Genomic DNA, 24,691 nt, shown 5'->3' on the forward strand with positions numbered 1-24,691 from the left:
TATTGATTTCCATGGATGTTTGAAGTGTGCAAGAAATACAAGATCATGCTCAATCTGCAACATCTGTGTTGATACTAAGTATTGTCTGAAGTTACTTTCTGTATGATCTATTTCTCCTCTCTTTTGCCACATTCACTCCAGAGGGATAGGAAGGAACAGAAAATAAAATGTTCTTTACCTTTCTTTTTACTAGCAAAACGTAGTTTTTATTTATCATCTGCTTCAGATTATTGACTTTCAACAAGACTTGAGCTTTAGTGTCAAAGTCACTTCTGAAAATGGGACTTAGGAACCTAAATCACTTAGGGATGTTTGAAAATTGTAACCATAGTAAAAAAGGAGATAAAAACAGTTTTTCAGGCAGCATGAGAGGTGGAGATGAAACAAAACGGGGTAGTGAATCCTAGAAGAAAAAGATGGCAGAAAACAGGAGAATGCCTCCTGACAGTGCAAGACTGTTTCCTAGTGTACCCCAGAGTGCTTAGTCTAGCACAGTTTTAAATTACACAAGCATTAGGATTTCCAACACTCCTATATGTCTGACTACAACCTTATACCATGAGCAGCACTGAGGTATCTCAGAGGCTCTGAGGTATCTGACTACTTTCAGCATATGTGGTATATGACTACCGCCTTAGGAAGCCTATTCCACAGTCCTCATTCTTAGACAATTTTTCCATGATAATCAGCCTATATTTTCTATTGTCCAATTCTACCCTATTACTCGCAGGTATACACCTCCTTGTACCACACTCAATGGTTCTTTTCTCCCCAATCAGTGATCAGGATTGCAAATACTTGTATTACTAATACTGTACCTGGAGTGTCTAATACGAATACTGGATTGGCACAAAATGTTGTGCCATATCTTATATTCTATTTAGGAGATCAAGCCATAAATGAAATCTGCTACACACATGTGTGAGTCTGTATACAAATGCTTCCTTCATGGTTCTAAACTAAGGCACTGATTCAGCAAAGCAGTCAGTGCAATATACAGCAGCCCTTAGGCTGCTCTAAATTACTTCAAAGGTCATTTCAGCTGGCCCCAAATTAGGGATGCAGAAAGGTGGCTCCTTTCCACTCCCTTCCCTTTTCAGCTATTCTGAGTCCAAACTCAGTATAGCACAGGCTTTAGTCCACAATATAGAGCTGGGTGTCCTAAGCAATAATCAGAGGGGTAGCCGTGTTAGTCTGAATCTGTAAAAAGCAACAGAGGGTCCTGTTCTTGCATCTGAAGAAGTGAGGTTCTTACCCACGAAAGCTTATGCTCCCAATACTTCTGTTAGTCTTAAAGGTGCCACAGAACCCTCTGTTGCCTCTAAGCAATAATGTCAGGCTAAAACCTGAAACAGAAACTACAAAGGCTTGCCATGTTATGGTGTCATCCAATGGACAAATAAACAGTAGTTCTGATGCTTAGGGAAGTAGCTCCTAAACGATAAAGTTCTCTGTCAGATTTCCTATAACAATTAGGCGACATGCATCATAGAATTACACCATAAAATCCCAATCAATTATTGGACAAAATAAATATGCATTCCTAACATCCAGATAAGTGGATATAATTTTTTAAAATGACAAAACAATTGCAATGCACGCCATATCAATGTAGGACTTTCCAGTCCCTGACTTTAAATGGCTATTATTCTCACACAGTGCTTACTGTACCTTGCATCACTAATGCATGCAAGCATCTACTACACAATCCCTGCATAATGACAGCTCTCAGGACTGCGGAATCTAGTGAAGGGCCATATTTACAGCACAAAATAGGATTTGACAAAATACAGTATACGTTGAATGGCATCTGTTGAGATTCCAGCTTTGTCTTGTTGAAATCTGTCAAAAATCACACACAACTCTGTGGCATTAAAAATAGCAGTTTTTGGAAGGAAAAAAAAAACCTATTCCTTGCACTTAGCAAATCATGGTTTAATTTTATAAGAACCTTTATAAGAGGATGAATTTCCAAAACACTTGAGTTTTGTCTCCTTTGTTTCTGATGTCAGAAAGTTTGACATTTGTGTCATAATGACTTAGACTTCAGGCGAAATACAGCTCAAGGTGTGTGTGGGCAGCTGTGACGGACATCCCTGGGAATGCAACCATTGATCAAGGTTACTAGATAGCCCATTGAAGGCTTTAAGCAAAGCACAGTATTACTCTAAGAAAAAAATGTGTAATAAATTATATACATATTATATAAAGATGCATTTGAACACTAATGTTGAATGCGTCATCTTCTGTAAGTCCCTGAAAGGGGCACGGGATGTCGCAGCATTATTTGGAGGCATTTTGCAGAAGGACCATGAGCTTTGAGAACTGAGCTTTCCCACCCTCTTCCTGACTAAATTCTTGTTGTATCTCATGCATTTCTTTTATTAAAATGTCAGGGCAGCTTTCATTAAAGCAAGTCGAGTCCTCAAATGTCAAAGTACATGCCCCCTGCCTTAGCTGGGGCTTCCAGCCTGTACGCCCTTACAGTTTGCAGACTTACTGTCATCCCCTGAGAAGCGGGGTGCTGCAGAACTTGGCTCCATGATGCACATGGGGCTGTGCACTCCCTGGGGGCAGATTCTTCATTCCTGGTTGCAGCCATTTACACCCGATAGGAAGTATGAAATGCTACCCAATGATACCCATATTGCACTGCACACTTTGCACAGCTGTGAAGGGCCACGCTAGATGCAAAGCAGTACAGGATGTGGCCCTTTGCAGAACAGTTTCTGCAGTAAAAACAATGTGGAGTCCTTGTGGCACCTTAGGGACTAACACATTTATTTGGGCATAAGCTTTCGTGGGATAAAACCCACTTCATCAGATGCATGAAGTGGAAAATACAGAGGCAGGTATAAATACACAGCACATGAAAAGATGTGAGTTGCCTTACCAAGTGGGGGGTCAGTGCTAATGAGGCCAATTCAATTAGGATTTGTCCCATTCCCATGAAAGGTCCACTGTGTTCTGTCTGGACCAGCAGCCCAGAATTCATGAGCAACTCTATAACAACAAACCAATGCCTGTGCATAAAATTCCTGCTTTTCATTTCATCCTGCTACCTGTGTTTTTCCAACCCACCCTTAATATGCAGTTCACAACCTCCTTCAACTCTCGTCTTTGCTCCTTGTGCTTGACCCAGCTGACTACTCCTCACACTCAGTGACCTCCCATGCTACATTCAAATCCCTCCTTGAAACACACCTTTCCTCTAAAGCCTTCCTATGCAGATTCCTCATCACCACCTTTGCCACATCTAGACAAATACATCACTTGGTACACAATATAAGAGGCAGAGCATGATATGTATAGTACGTGACCTGTCATTGATGTAGGCTGAGCTCTTCAAAGCCACCTATGGGATTCAGATACCAAATGGCCACCAGCTTCACCCAGATGACTTTGATAATCTCTGCCTTAGTCTTTGGGTTCCTGGAATGTGCTAGTTCTTCCTTATGTTTGTACAGTGCTAAGCAGATTGTTGGCGCTCAGTAAATAGTAATGATACTTTGTGTCAACTTCATAAGGTGTTGTTATTCATCTGAATCCAAACCGTATTACAAAAATAACAATTCAGATAACCGAATGGGGAGCAGATCCCCAGGTCCAGCTGAGCTACGCTCAGTGCAGGATCTGGGGAAAGGGCAGAGGGAAGATGGCTGCATTGATCCTGTGGCCAAACATGAGTCTGTCTAGCCTTTGGCATAGCTTAGAGTCATTTACAGGGAGCCCTTTGGCAATGCACAGTGAAGTTCAACCTGGGTTGAGGATGGAGGGGTAGCTCAGTGGTTTGAGCATTGGCCTGCTAAACCCAGGGTTGTGGGTTCCATCTTTGAGGGGGCCATTTAGGGATCTGGGGCAAAAATCTGTCTGGGGATTGGTCCTGCTTTGAGCAGGGGGTTGGACTAGATGACCTCCTGAGGTCCCTTCCAACCCAGATATTCTAGGATTCTATGATATCTAAAAAGACAACTATGTTAGATTTCAAAGGTCAAGTGAGACTAGGTAATGAGTGTTAATTTAGGGTCCATAAATTTACATACTGGGATTCCAGGATAGAATCGAGAGAGTCCTAATTGTGTCATGTTTAATTTGACTATTTTAACAGGTTTTCCAATGTGGCTGTGTACAATACTTCTACCACCACACTGGGTCTACCTGTACAAGGTGATGTAAAGGGCGCCAGGTCACGATCCTGTTTCTTTTCCCCTACTCTCCCCACCACCCCATAGGGATGTGGAAGACACCCCAGAGGTTGCTGTTATGCGAAGTCCCTGAGGAGTCACACAATGGGGCAGAAATTCCTTTCCCACCCTCTGTCGTTGCTCACACGCTGGTCCTATGCATTTTGCTTTAAGAAATGAGAATACAATTTTCCCTATATTTTGGCTACAATGGTCTATGTAAATAGGGAATATCTTAATAGACCTTTTAGAGCGATTTGTTCTGGGCAAAGATATAACATGCCAGTGCTTAATATTGCCAGATTCTCCCGTGAGTTTGGGCCCAAGCAGGCATTAGCAGTAATGCTTATACTGTAAACTTGGTTATGAGTCACGTCTGATTCTCAAAAACACTGAGTAAAATGTATTCGAGAAAAAAAATACTCTGAGAACATCCTTTTTAACCAAACAAAGAATCCCCTTACTAGGGAGCTATGATTAACCTTTTGTATTTTCTTTCCTATGTGGCATTTATGCCCATGGCACTCTGAAGCTGTGCCATTCCCTGCAGAGTAAAAATCTATGCAAAATTAATTGGAGAAAGAGCACATGACATTAATCAGAACTGGTTAAGCTCCAGCACAATTTCATGGCTGCCCTCTGACACACTGTGACTTGATAGTGTATGATATTGAATGAAAACCAGTGTTCCGTGAGGTTAATTAGTGTTACCTTCTCGGTGTTGTTTATTTTACCATTTCTCATTTAAGCACCACGTGTACTCCAATGCCTGCTCTGCCAGCTAGCTCGCATTTGTTTGAAAAAAAGAGATTAACAGGAATGTTTTTGAGTAGGCTTAGAAAATTCCTTAACATAACATTTGTTAGGAGGCTCTCTCTCTCTCTCACACACACACGCACGCACACACACACACACAAAATACATGAGTGTGAAACCTTAACAAAATTTTTATATATAAATACATATCTAAAATGTAGACTAGCCCATCACTTGATATACAGTACGAGACAGAGCATATGTACAGTGTTACTGATGTATATTTGCTTTGGTTTCAGAGTCGTGTACTCTTATAAAGAATGCCTGCATCTATGTGGAGGTAATTAATTCTTTGAATTTATTATCTGAAGATGAATCATGTTGATTTATCATCATGAAGAAATAGAATGACACTTTACTACCATATTGACAGAGAGAGAAGGTGACACTTTAAACTTGAATCCTTATCTAGTTAGTTGCCTGATGTACCAGTAGCTTATTATTTTCCAGGAATGAGACTGGATTAGCAACGCAGTTGGTCAACAGAAGAAAAGCAGTGGGATTCCAAGAAATGAACAGTAGGCTTAAGGCCTTCTCTAGTATCAGCTCTTGTGGGAGAAGAAAACCGTAGAAGCCCATAAAGTTTCCACTTGCTTTAAACGCTAGACAGGGTAGACCCAGTTTTCATGATTTTTCTATTTAAAGTGCTTTTGATCTTCTTTCACCCACCCTATGAATGGAAAATGCTTTCCCCTCAAAGCCATTCTCAAGCACAGAAATCTGCAGGTTGTAGTTTCTTAAGGGACAGGTGACTGCAAGGCAGAACCTTTTAGGGAATCACATTTCACTGGGAAAAAAATCATCTATAAACTCCCCAGGTGCTGTGCATATATAGACAGGATATACATTCTACTAAATCACTCATTTGGCTGAAAATCTGAAAAAATGTCCAGAGTTTGGGAATTATTGAAAGTCAGCTGGTTGTCACTGGAAACTACCATACTGAGCTTTTCACTGCAGATATATTGAGGTTACTGATAATAGGTGGCACTGGAGGTGGGGTAAGAGACAAAATAAAATGAAAACATATATAGCAGAACTCTTGTACTGCTATAGCTCTAGTTATTGCAGATGGTCACTTATAATCGGCCAGTTTCAGGATTTTGCATCTTGGACATCACTTTTTTTTTTTTTTTTTAAGTTTGAGGACAACAACAAAATAGAATTGTCTGTTCACTAACTAAAAGTAGCTTAGTTTATGATAATGTAATTACCTTTCCAAAGCCATTTGTTCACAATGTGAAACAGACCCTTGCTAATACTGTTAAAATATCTCAATCATGTCTGAAAACCATCAGTTGTGCAAGCACCATAACTTTCTCTAATACATGGCTCCATGATACTTTGGATCAACTTGATTCACTTCAATGGTTGCAGAGAGGCCTAATACAAAGATTTTATAAGCAGATTTTTAGCCCATTGACAATCTATTTTATCCACTGATACGATACTTTATAACAATTCTTAATGAATACCAGGATATCATCTTTTGACACTATGGAGTGCCAAAACATCTCTGAAGTCTTACAGCGCATAAGGGATAAGATTTCTCTAGATCAATACAGAAGAACAGGTAAAGAATCTGTAGTGTCTTTTTAAAAGTACAGTGAGGTGTGACTAAGTGCACTGTGCTCAGGCAAACAAATACAACTCTAAAGTATCCTCCAAATATCACAGTATGAATTGAAAAGGTGCTATCTGGAAGCATTGTTTTGTTTAGGATTGTTTCAGTTTGAGATTATGCTTTTTAATTAAAATATTACTAGTAAAAAAGCAAAGTAGATTAAAGAGAAGCAAATCTCATAAGCGCTCGGGGCCTGATCTGCAAACTAAGCATGTTCAGATTTACTTTTAGGGATGGAGCAGCATACCCAGTAAGTAGAGGATGAAACACAACGATAAGTATTTCATATAATAGCCAGACACATTGAGCTGAGCTAAGGTTAACTCTGAAGTTCCAAGTCTCAATAATTTTAATCAGAACTCTAATGCCATTAGTAAAAACATTGATTTGCTTTTCTTATGAAGAGTGTAAAATAACGTTGACAAGGGAAAGTTGTTCTAATTAAAACATGAGAACTTTTAATTAATACTAACTTAATTTAAAAAAAAACTGCTGAGATATTTGCTGATCAAGTAGCATTTTGTGTGTTAATTAAATATCTAACACTCCTTTGTGACAATACAGCATGTCAGTATTTGAAATGTACAAAAGTTTGCATCCAGTGAACTGTTATGTAAGACACTTAGGCCTGCATTCTCAAGGTGCTCAGCACCTGCAGTTCCCACTGAATTAACAGGAGTTTTGCTCAACACCTCTGAAAATTAGGGACCTGATCCAATTTGTACTGAAGTCAAAGGAAAAACAGAAAATCATTGCAATGATGCAGGGTCCAGGCCTTTAATGTATCATGCAAAACTTCAGATAGACAGACATCTAGACTGACATCCTGATTTAGAAAAAGTTGGCACCTCTCAGTCTATACATAATAATGAAGTGTATATAATAACTTTCCCTAAATCCCTACTGTATTTTTATCCTATAACCTTATTAAAAAGATTGCCTTTCTCCTCCTTCCCTCTCTGCTTATTCTGATGCAGTCAGTCATTAACATATGCAATTTAAGGAGCAGCAGATTTCAGGCAGGGGATTTGCATGCTTTTCTGTTGTTTATGTAGTGTCACAACTTTCTTAAAATCTATTTCCCCTGAGGGGTCCACAGTTGCAGCCTCTGCTTCTCCTGCAGATAAAGGTGCTGTCCCAGATTATTTGTTAGAAAGCTCAGAAAGGGAATGAAATGTTAATATTTTAGTTATTTCCAAGTGGTAGTGAACCTTTGGTAAAACAAATACAATTCCCTGCTGTGATCTGAATCATCATTTGATAGATATCCAGTTTGCATTGCAACGGACACACACAAAAATGCCATTACTTGGGTGCAACAAAAATAAAATAAATAAAAAATTGAAAAAACACCTTGAAACACAGACCACTGTAATAAAGCTATTTATTGAGCAAACACCTCTCTAGAAATCTATTATTCAATTACTAGCTACAGTAATTTGATGTAGTGTTCACTTACGCTTTCACTCCTACTAAGAGCAATGACCAAACCATTCATCTGAAGAAACATGCAGTCTCTAGTGCATGTATAATTGGTCACCTTCCTAACCTTGTTAAATAAATGTCCTTTTATGAAAACAGTTCCAGTACTTACTATAAAACAGTGGTTCTCAAACTTTTGCACTGGTGACCCCTTTCACATAGCAAGCCTCTGAGTGTGACCCCCCCTTATAAATTAAAAACACATTTTTATATATTTAACACTATTATAAATGCTAGAGGAAAAGCAGGGTTTGGGGTGGTGGCTGACAGCTCACGACCCCTCATGGAATAACCCCATGACCCCCTGCGGGGTCCCAACCCCCAGTTTGAGAACCCCTGTTACAGAAAACATCCTGTGCAAAGACCCATAAATTGCTGCTGCCTGCTGCTGAGTTTTGTGAGCCCAAACTTAAATTCTTAGCTCTGGTTTTACTCCTCCTGAAGGCAGGCATTGTGGATTGCCACCATCAACTTCCCCAAGGAAAAGGCTTTTCTGAGCAAGCCTTTAGATCTCACACTATTACACCTTTACACTCTGAGCTCAACAACTGCAACATGCAAAAATGCTCTGCAGTGATTATCCTTTGAGTTGATGAATGAAAACTTGAGATACTATTGGTGCTCAGCTTTAATTGGACTAAATACTGCACAGGAACGTAAACAGAATTCCTTGTGTACCTTCACTTTTAAAACACTTTCAACATCATGGAAAAAATGCTAAGTGCATTCAGATAACAGGATTATTATTTTTTTAAAGAAGCAGAGTGTAGTTGTAAATGGCAGCTCATGGTTTGAGAGAATATGGTTTTATGTAGACCAAATCTCACCTGAGACATACCTGCTAGTAGAATGCTATGGTGCCAGTGAAGTTTACCACTTAAACAACTACATCAGGTTCTGTAAGGAAATTAGCCAGATACCTAAAACACCCCTGGGGTAGGGACTGCCCTGAAGGTCAATGTGATTTTACCAATAATGCTGATGCTCTGTCAAGTGTATTTGCCACTAAATGGTGTGGGTTACAAATGAGCTCTGAAATGGAAAAAGAAACGAGCAGTTTGCTAGATGTTTTGTTTATATAACTGTGCTTGTCCTTTATTTGAACTTTCTAGTTTGATACAAAACATTCTAAACTATGCTGCTCATTAATAAATTCATGCTCGAAAGGGCACTCTAGGTCTTATGCTAATCAATTCACAAAAATATCCTGTTAGTAAATAGATCACTTATAAAATGTGACTTTAGGCAAAACGTTATAGGATATTATACCATTAGTAAAGGTGCTGGGCCAAAGAGCTACAAGACAAATAAACAATTCTTTAGTTAATTGGCTGTGCTCTACCAGTGGAATAAAAAGCTGTCACCTCCTTCCCCAGTTTCCCTCTATTTACGAACACTTTTGGGGCCCACTGCTGTGAAGGCACTCAGCGCCACTGAGGAGATGCTCAGCATCTGGCAGGAATGGGCCCTTAAACGCTACACTTTCCCCTCCCTATCCCAATATAGTACCCAGGAACCTTCATTTTTAACCCAAACTATATGCCAAATATTGCCCTTGGATACATGCACACTGCTTCTACCTGCTTCAAGGGAATAATTTAGCTCTCTTAATTATTGCAACTTCCCTCCACCTCTTCTCAGTTTTTACTCCCAGTTGGTAGTTCAGCATTAACCATTTTGTAAGGCCCTGTTGCGGGGTGGTTGCCTGTCAACAAACCAATAACCATTTAATCCTTGACATACTATTAAGTACTCTTGAACATTTTGAAGGCATCTAGGTAGTACCCACCTCCTATCCTGCTGATTGACCATGTCTGTCCTTAGATGATGGCAAGACATGAGGTGCACTGGAGTGCCAAAAGTGGGGAGATTCAAACAAAGGACACTATGTAGAGGTTACAATGATGGTACTCCTGTTCTTCTTTTTGCGGATACAGACTAACACGGCTGCTACTCTGAAACCTGAATGATGGGGATGTTTTCAAAGGGTCGAGCAACGTTTCAACCCCCTTATCCACGGTAATGTCTATGGGATTTTAATGCTTTGAGAATCAAGCAAGCTAGGTCTTCAGCATCACCTTCACTAAGGTGCAATTATATGGAAAGAGAGGGATTGTTCTGCCGTTTTTTTTCTGCATCAAACACAAATGATGGCAATTAAAAAAATCTGTTTTCTTCAGTGGATCAGTGTTAAAAAGAATTCCTCAATTCATACAGCATGATTGAAAACAGTGTGCTAACCTCTAGGTTCAGAAATATCTTTATTCTTGATTATAGAACAATGATGATTGCTTTAATTCCGTATTAGGAGGGTATTCTTTCCCAGACTTGCTAATTAAGTCTAGATTATTAGCTAGCCACATGCCAGTTAAATGATGTCACCAATTAACAGGTTTTTCAAAAAAATGTATTCATTTCAAAAATTAAATGCAAGTGTTCTAGTAATATTTCCATCTCCTTTCTAGGAGCTGGATATAGCAAAAAAAGTGAAAAATGACAAAACAAACCCTTACATTATTTTTTCTTTTAGCAATGTGATAACCAGACAAGATCTGTCCCCAACAAAATATCCACCATCAAAATCTACACATAAAATAATCAACCACCTTAGAAAAAGTTATTTTAAGATTAATAGAAATATGTTTGTTCCTTTTTGCTGTAAGCAATGTGCAGATTCCCTGTAGGGACAGATGTTTGCCATCTTTCATACCACTGACAGAAAGCTAGGTAGCTAAAAATGAACGCAAGAACTGCCATGCCAAGCTGGGTCAGATCAGTGATTTACCTACTAACATTGTGTGTGTCTAACAGTGACTAGCGTCAGATGCTTCAGAGGAAGATGCAAGAAATCCCTGTAATGGGCAATTATGGAATAATCTGCCTAACAGGGGAGTTTATCCCTAAACAACCCTCCACCTCCCCCCACTCAGTTTGTTATTAGCGTGTAGCTTGAATCACGAGGATTTATATCCCTTCTAAAATACACACACACACACACACTTTTATATTATATAATACAGAGGAACCTGGGACCTTTCATGCTATGGCAGTGCTATACATGAGCACAGTGGCAGTGAGACACCTCATAATGAGTAGGCATTCTGGCTAGGGAAACCCTGAGATTCCATAGCAATCACATGCTAGGTATGAAGGGCTTTTCTTCCCCAGCATGCTGTCCCTAGGGAACTCCAGAGCTTCCCTGGATAGTATGCTAAGAATTATGGACTCTTTGTTCCTGTGCCCATTTGCTAAGCCGCTGCTAAAGAATGCGTTTCCTGTTTCCCCCACTTTATTACATGAGGGTAGAGGGTGAATCCTGTTCCCCCTGAACGTACTTTTGGATTAGAGGAGGCAGTGATCCATTATGGAGAGGGCAAGGGCTGGCTGCATTTATAACATACACCTGAACCATTTGCGAACCTGGGTTGAAGTTTGCACATACAACATTAAACTGCACCCACCCTGATTTAGGGTAGGTTTCAGGTTCTGTAATATGAACTGTTCAGAAATCCCTAGGTATTACTATTTCAGGCTTGATTCACTTGATCTGCGCATAGGGTGTGAGGGATATGGTCTTTTATTTCTCAAGAATTTGATGGATAACGTGAACCATTATTTCTGATGGTCGACTTATTTATTTTCACTTTGCAGCAAATGTTTTACAAATATCTTTGGATACTGTTACTTGTTCAAAGTTTAATTGACAAATTAAGAACTTAATTCTAGACATTTTAAAAATCAATAATGATCACAATATTTGACATTAATTAACATTTCAGTTAAACTATCTTGAAGCATCACAAAATACTGAATTCTTTCTTCTAAATGTTCATACATACACATGCACAGAGAGCTTTGTTCTGTATTCAAGAAACTTTTCTTTGTCGCTGAATAGCTCTATGGTAACCACTGAGATTTTAAACACTTTCCAGTTACACTCCTTCTTTACAAAAATATCTTATTTTTGCCATTCATATTCTTTAGAGACAGAGATGGTAACCCTTATCCTTTCCCATTAAACGCACAGACTACAGATGAAACATTAAAAAGAAGCACTTATGGTGACAGCAAAAACCTGAGTTAAAATTTAAAAGACTGATCCAAAATCCACTGAATTCGATGGAAACAATGAAATCAAGCCCTATGTGAGGATGATGTGGTTTCCAAACAAAATAATCAGAAATTGATTGGAGGGAAATATCCTGCCTCCCTGCAACATTTACAAGGTATAGAGGTAGCCACATTCTGTTACTGGTAACACCAGTTAACATCATGGAAGCCTCCTGGGGTTGCACTGGAGCGACTGAACAGATTCTGTCCCATGTGCGGGAAGGGAGAGGGGGTAAGCTCTTCAAGCTATTGATTTCTGACTGCATAATTTTTAATCATCCATCTTCCTTTTATATAGGTGCTGAAGTACCGATTTTCTTCTACGGTCAGCAGATTACTCCACCTTTTGAAAGTTCTCTAAGGACAATATTGTGACAGCTGCATAAGTGATGGATAGCTTGATGGGATACACATACTCTCCTTGCCAGCATATGGCCTGCGAAAGGACCCATCATACTTGCAGTCCCTGCACAAAGAAGAATGAAGGGCTTGCTCACTTGATGTACCCCAGAGGAGATGGGATGGCTCAAGGAGGAGACACAGCCATAGACTTATCAGCTATTTCCACACAGGTCTAAGGAGCACTTGGCCACTCATGTAGGGATTATAGCTCCCAGAAACTCGTTCCTTTCTCCAGCTCTCCATGTGGCTTTACAGCTCTCTATCTGATATTATGTCCTCATTATGGACAGCTCCTCATTTTGTCCCATGTCACAATTCAAAGAGACACACTGGGATGTGTTACTTGGCTGGAATGATTCTCTCTCTGGACTCTGACATCGTTTGTGCTGTGCCTGCATGCACTGCACAACAACTGTGCTTCCATCTCCAGTATTCAGTTGCTATTAGGCTGTCCTTGCCGAGTGCATCAAGAGACATGGAAATGACAAAATTGTACTTAAATGCTTCTGCCTTACAAGCCAAAAATGTGCAGAATGTTATTGTCACTAGAACTGAGTGACATCTCATCCATGAAGAATGAATCCAGTACTTTGCAGCTGGCAAAGAGAATTTAGTCCCCAGAGTCTATCACAAACATTGCAGACTAGTGTTTGATGCACTATATTGGTGCTGCTATCGTGCTTCCTTTTTTTTTTGTCCACATGTAAACCTGGGGGATTTTTCCCAGAGTAGCAGAGAGGAAAGATACATTTCAATGTGGCTCTCACCAATTTTCCTCACATGCAAACATCAGAAAAAGATTTGTTTTCTTCCTTCGAGTTGTCTGCACCAATTTCAGTAACACATCGTCAGGACTGTTACTACTTCAAGCCAGAAAAACCAGCATGATAGCACACAGAAGGAGTCACAAGTTCACACAATTGCTCACAAACACTTTTCTTCTTGGCATGCTTGAACAACTGGAAAATGAACTACAAATTCATCGTCATGGCTCTTACTCATTTTGGTTGAATTGCGTGATCAATGCTACACACAACCGACAGGAACTGTCTGGGATTTGCAGCAGATGTTGATACACTTCTAGAAAGTCCTTTACTAAGTAGTTCGTGCATATTGGAGGCCAAGTGTTAGGACCTTGTCTGGGTGTCAGACACAACTGCAGTCCTCCCTTGAACATGTGGGGCAAAATCCTTGCTCCACTGTAGTCAACAGCAAAACTTCCATTGGCCTCAGTGGGGCCAGGATTTCACCCCTGGCTTACTAGAACTGCTAGCTGACCCCCAAAGTAGCAGAGTGGTGGCAGAGCCATGGCTCCAACTCCATTCTGCACCAGCTAGCAAAGCTGGTTGGGATCAGCACATGCTGTGCCATCTGGAAATGTAGTACAGTAGCTTTCCGAGTTCCCGGTGGGGCTGTGTACTGCTTTCAGTGCAGAGCTATGGCTTCACGGCACAACTGAACCAAGCAAAACCGATGATGATAGACACACAGTTTCCCTATGTCAGCTTGGCTTCTTGCAACACATCTTGATTCCATACTGGCATGATGCCCGGAAGAACGACACATGATTTCAAGAAAATTATGTTCACCACTGTTCTCCCCCCACACCCCCAGTTAGAACAGAGTAAGGATATTAATTGCCAGTTGCTCCACTAGTTCTGGGGTCTTATCAATTACTAAAGAAAATTGTTCACCATACAAAAAATCCTGAATGTCTTATTGATGGTGATCAAAAGCTTCAGGCAGCTATTTCTCTTGCAATTAATGACATACAGGGCATGCATGCACTGCCTGGGCAATTGCAAAGCAGAGCTAATAAGAAGCTGTACCCATAAACAACATTTACTGGAACTGCCTCAATGCATAAAATGTGCACCAGGATGTGTGGGCAGCTAGTGGCTTCTTCCTTCTATTATTTCATTCCTCTACACATACCTCTGTTGAAGCCTGGGTCAACTCGGTTTGATTTTCTTTCCATTTGAATTAATGCCAATTGTTCATGTGTTCAGCAGAATGGGATTTGCCAGCCAGGAGTTTTACAATCTTTGCTGCACAAAACTGTCTCCCCCCCACCTCGCTCGCCCTTTTCCCGTTTTTATTTTAAGATCAGTATTCTTCTGGGGACATTTTGGGGATGTCAAGATAAGAGTATTTATCCTGATCCATGAGCACTTCTGCTCTGGAAGCAATCAGATGCCTGAATAATGTATGCACACTACCACACAGCCACATCCTGGATGAAATCAAAGGGCATATCTGTACTGATCACATGTATGTTTTATACACAACATGTTTTTAAAAAATTACTTTCCTTCTCTGACTGTTCCATTCAGCTTTTGGTGGAGGGAAAAACTGACAGTTACTAACATTTACCGATTAAAAGCAAATCCTTCCATAGTTTATACACACAAATTCAATTAGTGGCCTCTGTCTGGTTTCTACTGAATAAGTGTCCTCAACAGGATAACTGGATGGCACCAGTTTATAAGTATTGGCAGCCACAGCAGAGAGGTCATCGTTTATTATGCCATAATGATCACCTGTACTTATGCATAGTGTCTTTGTGGATAACATGCTCATACACTAATTGTTGGAAAACAGGTTAATGTATGCACCATTCCCAATAGCCATGTGCCTTCTTTTAGATGGCAAAATGAATGCCGAAAGCATGAGAGTCATTACTTGATTTTATTAATTTCCAGCTGAGGAAATTAACAAAATCACACTCCATTCTCCTGATGCCCCACAATTCCATGGCAACTACTGTGGTTGCCTCCAAAACAAAAAACATACTCCATTTTAAAAACCGTGTTTATGGGGGAACTGGATGGGCCAGGAGATTGGCAATGGGGTTCAGAAGTCTTCATCTAGGTTTGAATCTGGGCTAAATGGATAGTGACAGAATTTTCACCATCTAAATACATTGTCACTCTGAAAGGATTTGATAGTGTTAGTACTGTTCCGAGTGAAGAAGTTTCAACACCACGTGTAGGCAGTCTCAGTAGAGAGATAAGGGATTCCCTCCGCTGTGAAGAGTGTCCCTCCAGCACATCGCTGGGCCAGGTGAACAACGAGGGCTACAAAATGTCCAACACCACATGGATATGCAGCGAAATTTATAAAATGCAAAGTGACTTTTTATTATAGGTATAGCCATACTGAACCAATGGAAAATTAAACAAACCTTTCAACTGCTGACCCCAATGTGGGGTTTCCTTTTCTAATACAGGAAGTGACTATTTAAAAAAAGTTTTCACGCATTCATTGGTAGCATTTTTACACAAAAGTTTGTGTTGCTGCTGCTGTGCTTTACCTATTCTGTAATAAATTAAGGATTTATGCCTCCAGGGCTATCCATCCAAACTTTGGAATTAGCACTAAATTTACTAGCAAAAGCCAGCCTTCTGACTTTTTAACGTGGTTTGGCCAAGCAATGGAAAGATGTATGAAAGGGTTGTGCGTGTGTCCCCATATCCACACACCCATCTCTCTCCAAGTGCAAATCTGTTGAAGAAATGGATTGTGAGGATCACTGTTAAAAGGTAACAGTTTCACACAGCTCAAACTCTGCCTTTTAACATATCCCACTAAGGAGCCATATTTTCAAAGTGTCAGAGGTTTAGGACTGTGTGGACTTTGTGCAAGGAATCATATGTCTGATTGGTAAAGATGTTTACTGAGGTTACATGTACAAATTGTTTATTTGCATGTGTAAATGGCCAGATGTATTAGTGATCATTAGCATAGATATGCACAAAATTTACACAGCCATTCAAGGTAACTGTATATGCAAATTAGATGCATAACTGCAGGCACATTTTGGATCGTTTTGGGACCAACAGAAAAAAAAAAGAACTTGTTTTTGCCAAAGTTAGGAGTATTTGCAAATTGCATTCTGAGCATGCACAGCAGGTGCGCATTTCTAGTCTTCTGATATTCTGAAAATATAGCTGTTGGGTTCCTCCCATGTGAAAACACTAGGACAAACCTGGATTCTCAATGTATGGGGGCCAATAACTGTTGTCTCCTAATCTGTTTGGAAATGTGCAGGAAATTGCTCACAGACAGAGTTAATGAAAATATCAACTGCTCATGATCAGTATGAAATTTGCAAGTTCTCTTATCTTCGGTAAATGACAAAAAAAAATTTCAAACAGTCCTAAATGGGCATGTTTTTTTTTTCAAACCTTCCAAACATTTGCCTGCCCATAATTTAATATGTCTGAAATGTTTCTTTCAAGTGGCCTAAGAACTACATCCATCAGGTTCTGAATAAATAAATACAATTTCAGCGCCAGATGGACCATTTTGCAAAAGCTAAGAAGGCATTTGTAGTGTTTTTCTCCTAAAGAAAGTGAGAGCAGGACAACTGCTCTGATCATGTTTCTTCTTTAGACAACTTATTTTGATCTGCCCTTTGAAAAGATACATCAAATAATTCATAATACTCGAGAACCTGAAATACCATTATCATTGATTTTTATTCAGCTAGTCAGGAACACAAAATGAGATCTTCTAAATATGCTCTATTTCATGTAACAGTTTTTGAAGAAGTTGGCATATATTACTCTGAATTACTGCATTCATTCCACTATTACTACTATTACAACAAAGTATCAACTATCTATTTTTTTCTATAGATTTTGTAAAAAACATTCTTTTTATAAGAACTTTAATATTCAGCTTTGAACACACTGAAGTTATTTCAAATGTGTTGCATTATTAACTATTTTGCCAAGCTGGAGACATGCAACCAGTCTGAGGACAAAATAGGTCTTTAAGAATGGTGACTAAAATCTACTGTAAATTAATCTTATTTATTATCTGGTAAATCTCTGGTCTAAAAACATCTCTCTCCTACTCTCACAGACACACATATCTAATATCAGAGAGAGAGAGAAAGAAAGAGAGAGAGAGAGAATGTTTACATTAAAGTATTTCCTTTTTTTGTTCAAATTTAATTTGTTTCGAGAAGCACTTTTCTCTGATAATGCTCAAAAGAATTAGAGCAGCTGAAAGCCAGATTACATTAGTCTTACAAGAAAGCCTTAGAGTAGGAGTGCCTTCTCTGGTAACATGAAGTCTCTTTAAAATAAAATAAATAAAATTAAATAAATAAGTGTAATGCGTTAAAAGAATCTACCAAAAATACACAATAAAGATAGGCAAGTTAGCAATTGCACTGTTATATATCCAGCTAATATAAACCATGGCTTACAGAAAACATTTTTCATAAATTATGACCTATGAATAAAAATAAAAGTAACTATACATAAGGCACTGAATACAAAATGCAGCTTATGTTACTTTAATGTATGAAGGACTTGATCTTTGGCAATTGTCAATATATCAGCATTTCAATGAACACCAGGAGCACAAGAAATTAGACCTCAGAGTGATTAAACACAACTAAATCTAATTGAATCAGCAATCGTGCTGCATCCCCAGATTTTTCAAGGTCTTCTATTCTTCTGTCAACAATACGCCTACATATTGCAGAAACAACAATTGCCAACATTACATACCACTGCCACGTAAACAACATTTTAACACAGTTTGAAAATGTATTGACACGGAATGTGTTAAAAGTGTATTGTAAAAAAAAAAAAAAATGTGTGTATGGGGGAGGGGAGCAGTTATTAAGAAAGGTATAAACTGGGCATCTCAGAGAAAGGAAAACTGCCAAAACTACAGAATTGCCAAGAACAGATGGATTTAAGTGTCTACTTATTTTATATAATTTCTTAGAGCTTATCAAGAAGTTTCATTTTCTGTAACTAAGTATCTCTTTATCTTCCTGTTATCTCACGAATTAACTTTTAGACTGATGGACAGACATAAAACTATTTCAGTTCATTCATCTTTCTCCTGGACGACAACAATGAATGAAAGATTGTTAGTGTCAATGTAGTACCCCTAGGACAAAAGATGTTTTTGCCCCAAATTAGTATGCACCTCTGAAATTCATTTGGATGCTCTCTTCAGTGCATTCTTCAGCAAAGATTATCCTTAAGGTTGTTACAGGAAAGAGGCTATATAATGAAAAATAAAAAACCCAAAAAGTACAAATATAAAATCTAATAAGCAAACATACAGATTTATATTAAGAGTTTAGCTTCGTTAAGATTGCTTTTTGTTTACTTACCTGTTTTAGGAAAAATTCAACCAAAGTTCAAAGGATTCTGCTTCCACAAAGCAAGTGATTACATCTACAGCTGTTGTCTGTTGGGAAATGAACATCTCTTTCTCTCTCTCTCACACACCCACACCCCCCAATAAAATAACCCCAAACTGCCTGTTGTTCCAAGATATGTTCAGAACCACCTACCACCATCAATGTCTTCTTCACAATGCTGTACTTGCATATGTAGCCTCCTCTCACCCCCACACTTCTGTAACATTACATAATACTGAAATATCCCTACAACTGTACTTCCATACAAATGCATCAAACTAGCATATATAGATATGTGAGACAAAGAAAAAAACAAAACAAAAGCAGATACTACACCTTCGGAGGTTGCACTATTTTCTTCCACAAGCTTTTATTAGGAGTGCCTATTGTTTATATGGTGAACAGTCCTACACCAAAAACAGAAACCACTTCTTTTTGTTCCCAATCACCAAACATGCACAATGAGGCTACTTTCTAACTTGCTGTCTTTAAAAATCCTACATGATTAGAAACATCGAGAGGGTCGTACAAAGAGCTGTGACAGTAATAGGTACCCTCCAACCGAAAGAAGGCAATCAATTAAGAACCATTTGCAGAAATTGTAGGGCTGTCAAAGACTCGTTTACAGCTGTGGTTCATCAAATCAAACTGCATCTGATTGCCAAGCCATTTTTTCCACTGCATCTAGAAAGCCAGGACACCCTCCGTTAACTCTTAAAAATAACGTTCGCATTACTGTATTCCAATCAAAGAGCCCAACTGCAATATGGTCTGGGAAATAACTTAACACATTATGCACCAGTATAACTGGTAGAGATTTTAGGAAAGAGAGTCATCAGGGAGAAAACCTGTCTGATCCCTTCCAGTTCTTTTGGAATTAGCAGTGGTACATAATTTAGAAGCTCACAGTAGCTTATCCCATCCAATAACTGCTATAAATGAATTGTGCTCTGTGTATCAGTATCCTGCTCAACTCTCTTTAATTTCCCATTTTCTGGCGTATTTTAAAAAGACATCAGGAATGATTTTGACAAACAAGTCTGTTTCTTTCCTGTTGGCAGCTAAATGTTTCTTGCAAAGCAAAAGTACAAAAATGTCTTCCTTCAAGCAGACTTTGATCTGATTTGCATGTCTCTTTGCACTATTCCAGAACCGTTGTTCTCCCTCCTCTCACACACACTCCTTGGGCAAGATTACAGCGGATGGGTATGCAAGGAGAAGTGGGAGAGGGGCACAAAGAGCCTCTCTGAGTAGAAGACTGTATCAGACTGTCGGTGCCCAGGGCAAGAGCCTCGCCTCTCCTAGATAAGCATGAAGGCTGGATTCAGACAGCAGCATACAATAAATCTTCACAAAGGACATAGCAGTTGCTTTGATCCCCAAAGCACAATGTATCCCAATGCTCCTAGCAGGATAGTGCACCTCCACATTGCCCCAAGTGAGGCAACAATGTGTTTTAAGGGGCAAATCCAGACCCAGGTTTCATGAACCTTGAGGGCTCAAGACTTAGTACCGTTATACAAGGCACTGGTGAGACCTCATCTGGAATACTGTGTGCAGTTCTGGTCTCCCATGTATAAGAAAGACGAATTCAAACTGGAACAGGTGCAGAGAAGGGTTACTAGGATGATGTCTTATGAAAGGAGACTCAAAGAGCTTGGCTTGTTTAGCCTAACCAAAAGAAGGCTGAGGGGAGATATGATTGCTCTCTATAAATATATCAGAGGGATAAATACCAGGGAGGGAGAGGAATTATTTAAGCTCAGTATCAATGTGGACACAAGAACAAATGGATATAAATGGGCCATCAGGAAGTTTAGACGAAGGTTTCTAACCATCAGAGGAGTGAAGTTCTGGAACAGCCTTCCAAGGAGAGAAGTGGGAGCAAAAGACATATCTGGCTTCAAGACTAAGCTTGATAAGTTTATGGAGGGGATGGTATGATGGGGTAGCCTAATTTTGGCAATTAATTGATCTTTGACTATTAGCGGTAAATATGCCCAATGGCCTGTGATGGGATGTTAGATGGGGTGGGATCTGAGTTACTACAGAGAATTCTTTCCTGGGTGTCTGGCTGGTGAGCCTTGCCCATATGCTCAGGGTTTAGCTGATCGCCATATTTGGGGTCAGGAAGGAATTTTCCTCCAGAGCAGATTGGCAGAGGCCCTAGGGGTTTTTCGCCTTCCTCTGCAGCATGGGGCACGGGTCACTTGCTGGAGGATTCTCTGCACCTTGAAGTCTTTAAACCACGGTTTGAGGACTTCAATAGCTCAGACATAGGTTAGGGGATTGTTACAGGATTGGGTAGGTGAGATTCTGTGGCCTGCGTTGTGCAGGAGGTCAGACTAGACGATCATAATGGTCCCTTCTGACCTTAAAGTCTATGATTCTAAAAATCAGACCCCATGTATCCCTTTTGGCTGGGCAGCCAAAAAAAATAAATAAATAAAAAATCTAGGATATGCTCTTACCCTGAAAGGTGGGTCAGTCTTCTGCCTGTGTGGCACTTGGTCCAAAGTGCCATCAGTACTGCTCCTCTTCAGACCAGCGGTGACATCAGGCACATTGCTAAAATCTGCATTTGAAAAAAAAAAAAAAAAAACAACCACCACAGTTTAGAGAGTTACACATGATGAAAGGGAGAAGAATCAATTTGTTTTCATTTGTAAATGCTCTCTGCTCGTAGTCAGGTCATTTTTGGGGCGGGGATAATACAGTAGCTTTCCCTGTATAGAACAACGAAAGAGGAAAAAAGAAATGGACAAACTTCAAAATGGAAGCTCTGCTTTTAAAAATGCAGCTGGATAAGAAAGAACATCTGAAGTAACATACATATTCGATCTACAAAAATAAATCTCTTAGTTCTTGCTAACGGCATGCTTCCTAATGTAGACTCATCAGTCTACAATGCAGCAGTCTGTACCAGTTGATGGGGATTACCGGTCAAAATGATTAAATGTACAAAACCATTCTCTTTGGATGAACACGCCATTCTAGGACATGACTTGGTTTTAAATTCCTTAATGGGCCAAAAAGAGAATCTCATCTTAGATTAAGTATCAGAGGGGTAGCCATGTTAGTCTGGATCTGTAAAAACAGCAAAGAGTCCTGTGGCACCTATGGACTAACAGACATATTGGAGCATGAGCTTTCATGGGTGAATACCCATGCATCCGACGAAGTGGGTATTCACCCACGAAAGCTCATGCTCCAATACGTCTGTTAGTCTATGTGCCACAGGACTCTTTGATGATCTTAGAATAATAACTTCTTGTGGCCTTTGGCTCCCTCAACATTTTAATCACTTGTGTTATGCTGAATGTATACATAGCACCTGTGGTAATACAAAACACACACCACATATGGCCCTAATGCTTGCTTGTCTACAGTAACGGCTTGTCTACACTTAAAGGGCGGCAGCAACGTAGCTACACCGATGCAGCAGCACCACTATAGGCTTCAGAGAAAATCCCACTTAAACCCTTGGGCAGGCTTCCCTGTCAGCATAGGTACTTCACCTCTGCGAGAAGCGGTAGCTAGGTCGACAGGAGAAGCCCTCACATTGACATGGTGCCGTCTACATCAGGAGTTAGGTTCGTATAAGTGTCACTCAGGGGTGTGAAAAATCCACACCTCAGAGCGACGTAGTTATACTGACATAAGTTGCTAGTGTAGACCAAGCCTTAAGCAGGGAAGCAACTAAAACATCCCTATATGCACACCAGACTTGAGGGGAATTCTGCATGGGTGGGACCAGATGCCTTTGCAGGATCAGGGCCTCTGCTAATTACCTGCTGAGGGGAGGGACTGTCCCCTTAATTGCTGTATAAAATGCTCATTATACTAATTGGTGCTGTAGAGAAATGGTAAATAGAATACCTCAGGCAAATAATAAAGAAAGAAAGAACAATAAAAAAATTAAGTAAGATAAAATTAAATAAGAGACAGCTAAAATTAACAGAACAAATACACAGGCAAGGATCAAAACTCCCACCAAAAAAAATACAGGAAAAGACAAGGAAAATAGAGCAGTCAGGCATGAAGTAGAAACATACATAATGTCTTTCATGGGATTTATCACCCCAATCAGTCTGCTTGAGTACTCTGCCCTCCTCTTCTTCACATGTATTTTGTCTCTTGAGTTTTAAGATTTTTTTTTCAGTGCAATGACTATGTCTACTCATATATTTATACAGCATTTACTGTTAGCACAGCATGACCTGATTGTGTTTAGGGGCAAAGGGTGTAACCACAATTTAAATTTGAAATAAGAATTTTTTTAAAAAGAGGTTACAATTAGGACTGTCAAGCAATTAAAAAAATTAAGTGCACGATTAGTCGCGCTGTTAAACAATAATAGAATACCATTTAAATATTTTTGGATGATTTCATTTTCATATATATTTAATTTCAATTATAACACAGAATACAAAGTGTACAGTGCTCACTTTATCTTTATTTTTGATTACAAATATTTGCACTGTAAAAAACAAAAGAAATAGTATTTTTCAATTCACCTAATACAAGCACTGTAGTGCAATCTCTATCATGAAAGTTGAACTTACAAACGTAGAATTATGTACAAAAAATAACTGCATTCAAAAATAAAATGTAAAACTTTAGAACCTACAAGTCCATTCAGTCCTACTTCAGCCAATCGCTCAGATAAACAAGTTTGGTTACAATTTGCAGGAGATAATGCTGCCCATGTCTTGTTTACAATGTCACCTGAAAGTGAGAACGGACGTTCACATGGCACTGTTGTAGCCGGCATCGCAAGATTAGTGCATCTGGCATGTAAATATCTTGCGATGCTGGCTACAACAGTGCCATGCAAACACCTGTTCTCACTTTCAGGGGACATCGTAAATACGAAGCAGTCAGCAGTATCTCCCATAAATGTAAACAAACTTGTTTGTCTTAGCAATTGGATGAACAAGAAGTAGGATTGAATGGACTTGTAGGATCTAAAGTTTTTAATTGTTTTGTTTTTGAATGCAGTTATGTAACCAAAAAAAAAAATAATCTACATTTGTAGGTTACACTTTCACAATAAAGAGATTGCATTACAGTACCTGTATGAGGTGAATTGAAAAATTCTATTTCTTTTGTTTATAATATTTACAGTGCAAATATTTGTATAATAATAATAATATAAAGTAAGCACAGTAAACTTTGTATTCTGTGTTGTAATAAAAACCAATATATTTGAAAATGTAGAAAAACATCCAAAATATTTCAATAATAATAATAATAAATTTCAATTTATATTCTATTGTTTAACAGTGCGATTAATCACAATTAATTTTTTAAATCGCAGGTAATTTTTTGAGTTAATCATGTGAGTTAACTACGATTAATCAACAGCCCTAGTTACAATAAAGTTTCAGGGAAGGAGCCCATTTTGAGAATATTACATCCAATTAAAAGTTGGATACCATACAAACACTGGAAAAGGAGGATATGGCCTGCCAATTGGTCTGGAATTTGTATCCTCTTATTTCTTTCTTTTGTGATGAAAGCAAAACATCCTTTGATTGTGCTCCTGTGTGCCATCAGAACTGGTCCCAAAAGTCAGATAAGCAGAACGAACATCAGTCACATGGCTAAAAGCTGCACACCCCTCTCCCTCTCGACTCCAAAAATAAAAGAAAATTCTCTTTGAGAATGTCACATTTACAGATGAGAAGGGTTTTAATATTCAAGCTATCTCCACTTGCAGAAACTTTTTCTGCATCAAATGGAACCTGAAGTCAACAATGAAACACAAACTATACAACCTACAATTTGTACTGAGCAGCTCTCAGCACCCATAATTACCAACAACTCCAATGGGAGCTATGGGTGCTCAGCACATCTTGGGATTTGGCCCAATGTGCACAAATGTTTTGATAAGCT

The 24,691-nt window shown here is 39.2% G+C and overlaps 1 protein-coding gene across 4 annotated transcripts in view; it reads right to left on the reverse strand.

The window, feature by feature from the left end:
* Window positions 1-24,691, reverse strand: part of TIAM2 (TIAM Rac1 associated GEF 2) — a 323,237-nt gene that overhangs the window by 23,385 nt on the left and 275,161 nt on the right. For all 4 annotated transcript variants that reach the window (XM_054022224.1, XM_054022226.1, XM_054022222.1 and 1 more), the window contains one exon: window positions 21,265-21,368. In XM_054022224.1, coding sequence (XP_053878199.1) covers window positions 21,265-21,368 — 104 coding nt within the window. The remainder of the gene's footprint in view (window positions 1-21,264; window positions 21,369-24,691) is intronic.

This window comes from Malaclemys terrapin, chromosome 3 (assembly GCF_027887155.1).
Source record: "Malaclemys terrapin pileata isolate rMalTer1 chromosome 3, rMalTer1.hap1, whole genome shotgun sequence".
NCBI lineage: Eukaryota > Metazoa > Chordata > Testudines > Emydidae > Malaclemys > Malaclemys terrapin.